The sequence below is a fragment of the Kryptolebias marmoratus genome, linkage group LG22, assembly GCF_001649575.2.
Source record: "Kryptolebias marmoratus isolate JLee-2015 linkage group LG22, ASM164957v2, whole genome shotgun sequence".
Taxonomy (NCBI): Eukaryota; Metazoa; Chordata; class Actinopteri; order Cyprinodontiformes; family Rivulidae; genus Kryptolebias; species Kryptolebias marmoratus.
Window position 1 is genome coordinate 26,942,284 of NC_051451.1, and position 6,958 is coordinate 26,949,241.

Below are 6,958 nucleotides of genomic sequence, written 5' to 3' on the forward strand. Positions count from 1 at the left end.
ATAACTTTTCAACCCACTGTAGCTGTGTAGCCTGTAAACTCTTTATAATGCTTTAATAAAGCAAAGTTACTACCTATAAATGTAACTTTTTACTGAGAGTTCCTGTTACGGCAGATTCCCTCACTAATAAAAATGCTATTCTCACTGAAATAACAAACATCAGAGGGTATAAAGGCAGAAATAACATTAACAAGCCATTTCCAACACTTTTATAGTGCCTGTATTTAAATAAAGCACTAGAGTTCGGATGTTCTGATGTAGTAAATTGAACATTTGCTGATAAGGCACATTTATTTCAGCATACCATAGTTGCACAAGTACTGTATTTGTCTTATTCTTCAGATGTACCCAATATGTTTTGATCCAAAGTCTATTCAAACAAACAGTCAGCTTTTTGCAAACATGCTCTCTGAACTTTTGTGTTGCAAGTGTGTGTTTACCTTTTTTAATTAGAGCAAATTGTAATTTTAATTAATATAAAATGGCTTTAAGGATGACCCAGACAGCCGTTACCTCTCCACATGCTTTGACTTATCATTTATATTTTATTATGAACCTATAATATTTAAAAGTAAATATTAACAAAGGGTTAATCAGTAAATCTGATTCAGCAACAGGGTGAATGCCAGAAAAGCTAAGGGCTTGAAGGTTATTAACCTTGCACAAATAGTTAGAAAAGTCTGTGTTTTGTTGCAGAACAGTGCAGTCTTTATTTCAGCCTCCTTGATGTCGTCTGCTCCGCTGCTGTCATGAAGCTAAAGCTGCTCTTCTTCTGCCTCTTCTTAGCAGTGCTCCTGATTCCTGCTGAAGTACGTATTCACTGTTTGCATGCATGGTTTTTATTTACAGCTGAGCAACGAGAATAATGCAATTTACTGTTAATATAATGCTGCAGACAAAGCTGCTAGTAAAAAGGGTCATTTTACACATTTTTAAATAGTTACAGTCAGCAGCACTAACCTAAAATGTTACATATTCACAAGTTAGGAATTTGACACATATGTGAAACTCATTTGGATGGATTTTCTTCTGTTCAGTCGAAACACAAACACAAAAAAGACCACGAACCTCGAGGACATGGTAAACATGGAGGACGTCAAAAAATAAAACTAACGTTCGAGGACATAATTGGAGGTTTGTGCCTCCATTTTTTTGCATCATTCGTGTAGAAAATTATCTTCAAGAAAGAAAGAAATGTTTTGAATCCTACAAACGTTCCTTGTTGTAGACGTTTTGTTCAAAGACACAAGTGATGATGATGACGACGAGGATGACGACTTTAATTTAGAATGGCTGTTTGAACTTCAGGAACCAGATGGTGAGACAGTTTAAACCTGTATTGTTTCCATGCACAGCAATGCTCTGAAATACGGGTAACATTATGCTCTTGTTTTTCATTCATCAGGCCGGTGCACCCCGAATCCTTGCCGTAATAACGGTGTGTGCCAGGAAAAAGGCAAGAGAAATTTCAAATGTGACTGCCCCGAGCCTTTTAGAGGAAGGAAATGTGATAAAGGTTGGAGGAACATGCTTGCTTCTTCTTGCTTTTCTTTGATTTAAAGCCAGTAGCTCGTGGAAGATGTAAAAGGCAAAAATGCTGTTTTTTTTCTGGGGGTGTGTTTTTGTTTCAGGCCCAAGAAGATGTAGGCGAGGACTCTGTGGACGTGGGGAGTGTGTGCTGACTTCAAGCCCCCCCTTCTACCAGTGCAAATGCAAGTGGCCCTTCCAGCCTCCAGACTGCAAACACAGTAAGATATGCACGCTAAATCTTCACAAGAAGTTGTTCGAAGAGGTTTTGAAGTTGAGATCCAACCAATTTTCTCTCCAAAGTTGCCGTGTGTGAGCCAAATCCGTGTCAAAATGGAGGCCAGTGCATCCAGGAAGGAAATAACTTTGACTGCCAGTGCCCTGAAGGGTTCAGAGGTCGCTTCTGTCACGTGGGTAAATACTGCGCTGTTGCATTTCTATTAAAGGTGCCAAAGCATCAAAACACTTCTGTTACTATCCTGTTCAAATTTATGGTCCCATATTTTACTGTGCAGCTTTTAAATAAAACATGCAAAATATGCAAAAAGAATCAAGAGCCTTTGGTAACGATACGTCGCACAACTTAGACGAAATTAACAAAAAAATGTGAGAAAATTCTGGAGCTCTATGGGCGGCTGACACCCTGTCTACTTTGGTTGGTTTGGGGTTCCTGAACTGTCCCTTAGTTCTGCTGCTGGAGGACAAACTGTCCACATGTCCTCACTCTGCTGCTGTCTTTACTTGCTCTACTTTCCATGTTTGTATTTCTATCATTATCTTGTTTGTCTTTGTTCTTCCACCTGGACCAGTCATTCTGTGTTTGTCTTTGTCTCCTTCCTGTCATCTCAAACAGCAGCCAGTCAAAGCAGATGGCCGCTCATCCTGAGCCTGGTTCTGGTTCTGGTTCTGCTGGAGGTTTCTTCCTGTTAAAAGGGAGTTTGTCCTTTCCACTGTTGCTAATTTGCTGCTCTGCTTAGACACTGGCAGCAGCTTTAACATTTCTTTGCATCTTAGATTATTACAAACTCATGTTGGAGTTTTAGGCAGCAGAAATGTTCTGTTTGACTTTATTCTCTGAGTCTGACGTAAGCTTGATAACTGCATGTGTCTGGGTCTGTTTCCCAGGCCCAAACGACTGTTATGTGGATGACGGGGAGACGTATCGTGGAAATGTAAGTGAGACAGAAGACGGCTACGACTGTCTCTACTGGAACTCTCACTTCATATTAGAGAACGGAAGGGATCCCTTCAACTCCTTCGAGGACAGTGACGGACTTGGTCCTCACAACTTCTGCAGGTTAGACGACAATAAATGGATGTTTTTGAAAGGTATTCAAAGCAGAATTTACCAACAGATGCTCATTAGACTTTTATTTAATTGTTTAACACGTAGAAATCCAGACGGAGACTCAAGACCCTGGTGTTTCTTCAGAAAAGGCCACAAACTGTTTTGGGACTACTGTGATGTGACTCGGTGTCCTAAACCAACAAGTCAGCTGAGCACCAAAGCTGCAAACAACTTTCAAATTTGATCAACAAAACAGCTTTCATATCTTTTTGTCTGTGTTTTTAGAGGCGCCAACTGAAGTAGTTCCCACTGTTCCTCAACCCACTTCTGTTGAGCCGCCATCTACTACCGCATCACCATCGGAGACCACTGAGGTTCCACAAGTTATCACGAAGCCCACTGAAGTCCCCGTGGTCCCAGAGCTTACCACCAAACCCACCGAAGGCCCCGTCATCCCCAGTGCTACTGCCGAACCGCAGCAGTTTCAGACCTGCGGCCAGCCGCAGCCAAGGAAGACACTTACCCGAATCTATGGGGGTCTGAAGGTCAGTCCAGGGGCGATACCCTGGCAGGTGTCTGTGCAGGAGAAACCAAAGAACTCCCAGCTGTCGTACAGACACGTCTGTGGAGGAGTTCTTATCTCGAGCTGCTGGGTTCTGACGGCTGGACACTGCATGTAAGCACAATACACACAGTTTTAGCTTCTCACAAAAGTTTTTTGGCTCTGATTAAGGCTTCTGTTCCCCGAGGCGTTCCGTGGGGGAAGCTGAGGGAGTACCAGGTTGCTGGGGTTGCATTTAAGAGCTGTCTGGTACCTGTATAAGTGAAGTGAAGTGAAATTTATTTATATAGCACCCCTCAGCAACAAGGTGACTCAAAGTGCTTTACAACACAAGAACAAAATTACAGACAAAGTTGCAGACAAAACACAAGAAAACTAAACTAAACAACAATCAGGCTAACAATATCCAAAATATGAACTAAACCGATAGAAATAAAAACATCAATGCAGTGTAATACTAAGAGGTACCAAAAAAGGCCCGCTAACAGCCAACATAATATGATAATACTAAGGAGGTCAAAGTTACAGAATCAAACACAGAGATAATCTAAATAAGCCAAGATCTAGAACATGATAACGCTAATTAAGGTACAAGATAACTAAGCTACTAAACCAAAGCCGGAGCTGTTGCCGCATCCTCAGTACAAAGTCAAGCTTGTTCTTAGTGCAGGTTAGACTCTGCCAGGGCTGCCCCTCATCTCTGATCCTGTCTGTGGTGTTCATGGATCTCGATTTACTGGTTGGTCTATGTTCCAACCCTCACATGAGATATGAGTCATGACAGAAAGAATGAGATCCAAGTCACTAAAATTATTCTACTTTGGGTGACCGGGCTCAGCCTCAGAGATAAGTTAAGGTGCTCCATCATCTGGTCAGCTGGTTCGGGTGCCTCCTGGGTCCTGGGCGTCTCCCTTCAGAGATTTTCCTGGCAGTTGTAGGAGTCCCTGGGGCAGTAATGAGTCCTCTCTGGTCTGGGATTGCTTTGGGATCCTCAGGAGGATCTGGGGAGGGTCGCTGGGGAGAGGGAGGTCTGAGTTTTCCTCCTAGACCTGTTGCCTTTGTGAAAATAGAAAATAGGTAGGATGATCAGTTTTAGATATGCTCACTAAATTGTCTTTTTTGTTTTTTCACAGTGAACCAAACAAGGACATGCGGGTGGTAATGGGAAGCATGGCCCTGGATAGGCTGGATCCTGCAGCTCAAACCGTGGAAGTTGAGGACACTATTCTGCACGAGAACTACAGGAAAACGACCGAAGCTGTTTATAACGACATAGGTACCACACAATTCTACGTGAAATCTAAAAGTTTAATTCAGTTTTTTAATTTATTTTTTATTAAAAATGTCATTGCTTCTTCAAAGCCCTGTTGAAGCTGAAGGGGACTGAAGGGTTTTGTGCCAACGAGACTCAGTTTGTAAAGACGGCCTGTCTGCCTGATGCCCAGCTCCCGGATGGAATGGAATGCACCATTTCTGGATGGGGTGCCACCGAGGAATGTAAGGCTGCCTTACCACATTCAACTGCAAAATGGAAATTATAACCTTTACGCACCTATTTTAGTTTATTCCGGAGACTTAAGTAGACAGAAGTGCATATTTCTCACCGCCTTGCAAGCCAAAGCTTTAAACAAAGATGCTGCATGATCTGTTGGTGCTCAGGGTATGGGTTTGGGATAACTCTTAGCTACGACTACACCAGGTTTGAGCTCAGTATCTGTAAATTGACAGAGTTATCGCCAGTTTTGTGTTTGATAATGTTGATTAGCTGCTTTGGCCGTCTTGAATTGAGCTGACCCTGAAAGTTAATCTCTTGTAGAAATACATCCAGTGATTTGTTTCATGAAAATCTGCCCACTGGTTCAACAAATATTTAGCTAACACACAATTACATAATCACCCCCCTGATGGCAGCAGTCAGTAGTGATTCAGTTTGTTGTAAATTACACGTGTTATTACGTATGTTTGATGATGTTTTTCTCTTATTTCTTTAGCGGATTATGGCTCCAGTCACCTGTTAGACGCCAATGTTCTGCTGATCAGCCAGGAAAAATGCTCTGAACCGAAGATTTACGGATCTGTCCTGGACCCCTCCATGTTCTGTGCTGGCCACCTCCTGGGCGGGGTGGATTCCTGCCAGGTTCGTCGTGCAGGGAGATCATTTTTGCAAAGTTTACTTGTAGTAAAACCACAGTCTGAGTCAGGTTGTGCGTTCATCTCGTGTTTCAGGGGGATTCTGGAGGACCGCTGACCTGCAAGAACAACGGAGACCATGTTATTTACGGTCTGGTGAGCTGGGGAGACCAGTGTGGAAAGAAGAACAAGCCTGGTGTTTACACACGAGTCACTCACTTCCTGGACTGGATTCGATCAAAGACTCAAGCAACTCCTTAAAAAACATGATCTCGTTACCATTAACGAGTCCGAAGCCAAGAACTTTATCAGGATTTTAGCTTCTGGGTTATACGTCTCATTTTGCTTGTAGCATCTTATTATCCTTTATCAATAAAATTCAAACATTAAAATAATGCATTTTTATTCATCGGATGCTAAATGTGATTTTTATGTTGTTCAAGCTACAAAACGACCTGAAATCTTCCAGACGTCTTGTTGTCACGTTTCTGTTTGAGAGCAGAAAAAATACTTCATAAAGAGATAATAAAAGTTTGCTACCCTGTGCTCCAGAGTCAGAATTTCTTATTGTTATAAATATAAACTGAAACACTTTCTAACAACGAGACAAAAAAGGGAAGCAATGAACAGCCCTGTGCAAAAGTCTTGAGTCATCCTTTATATCTGTCATGTTGGGTTTTAATCGTCTGACCCACATGCAAGAACACCCACAGTACAAGGGAAATCAGTAATTATATTTATTGCAGAGAATGACAGAAAAAGGGGAAAAACTGGTCCGGAGAGGATTCGATGCTTCTGGTTGGAGCTAAGGGTGAAAGAGTATGGTGAGTTCGATGACTGGAGGAAATGGTAAACTGCTGGAAAAAAACTTAACGTTCTTACTTTAGCTGAGATGATACGGACCGGGGGGGGAGTCTGAAGGATCCTGGGCGGATTACTTGAGGTCGAGTGTTGCTGCTTCGCTTATGGTGGTGGGGCAGCTCTGGAGGGCGGACGAGATCTGGGCGGGTTTCGTTATGGCCGGAGAGAGGAGGGCAGCGAGCGTGGAGATCCGATCACCAAGGTGGGAATCAGGGACTTGGGCATCCGGTGGGCAAAAATCCACCGGCGTCACAAGGAGAGGTTCTGCGCTGGGTTTCCACTAAGGGGTTCACAGCTTCTGTAGTGAGAGTTCCTATGGAAGCACAAAAAACAAAGAATCACTAGAAATTCACAAAGTTCGATCACTGGAGAACTTCAGGTGGCCTGTAATACCAAAACTGGCAAAACACTCTGGCACTGGTGTGTAGGCTGCCTCCTCCTCTTATGCTCCTCCAAACGAGATAATGCAGTGCAGGTGATGAATATCAGCTGGTCCACGCCCTCCAGGAATGACTGCCCGGCGCCCCCTGAAGGATGGACAGGGAAACAGCAACCCCAACCACAGACAGGAAACACCCAGGAACCCAACA

At 43.1% G+C, this 6,958-nt stretch overlaps 1 protein-coding gene across 1 annotated transcript; it reads left to right on the forward strand.

The window, feature by feature from the left end:
* The first annotated feature begins 666 nt into the window (after nucleotides 1-666).
* On the forward strand, nucleotides 667-6,053 carry habp2 (hyaluronan binding protein 2). Its single transcript, XM_017424232.3, has 13 exons — nucleotides 667-809; nucleotides 1,038-1,134; nucleotides 1,229-1,318; nucleotides 1,406-1,516; nucleotides 1,632-1,748; nucleotides 1,831-1,941; nucleotides 2,653-2,824; nucleotides 2,921-3,018; nucleotides 3,101-3,491; nucleotides 4,511-4,653; nucleotides 4,740-4,874; nucleotides 5,369-5,514; nucleotides 5,604-6,053. The coding sequence occupies exons 1-13, from the start codon at nucleotides 750-752 to the stop codon at nucleotides 5,766-5,768; spliced, it is 1,836 nt and encodes a 611-aa protein (XP_017279721.1). The 5' UTR covers nucleotides 667-749; the 3' UTR covers nucleotides 5,769-6,053.
* Nucleotides 6,054-6,958: the final 905 nt, after the last annotated feature.

Coding starts and splice junctions, on each gene's coding strand:
- habp2 (XM_017424232.3), top strand. CDS start 750: ATGAAGCTAAAGCTGCTCTTCTTCTGCCTCTTCTTAGCAGTGCTCCTG. Junction 4,875..5,368: donor ATGGGGTGCCACCGAGGAAT/GTAAGGCTGCCT, acceptor TTATTTCTTTAG/CGGATTATGGCTCCAGTCAC. Junction 5,515..5,603: donor GCGGGGTGGATTCCTGCCAG/GTTCGTCGTGCA, acceptor CTCGTGTTTCAG/GGGGATTCTGGAGGACCGCT.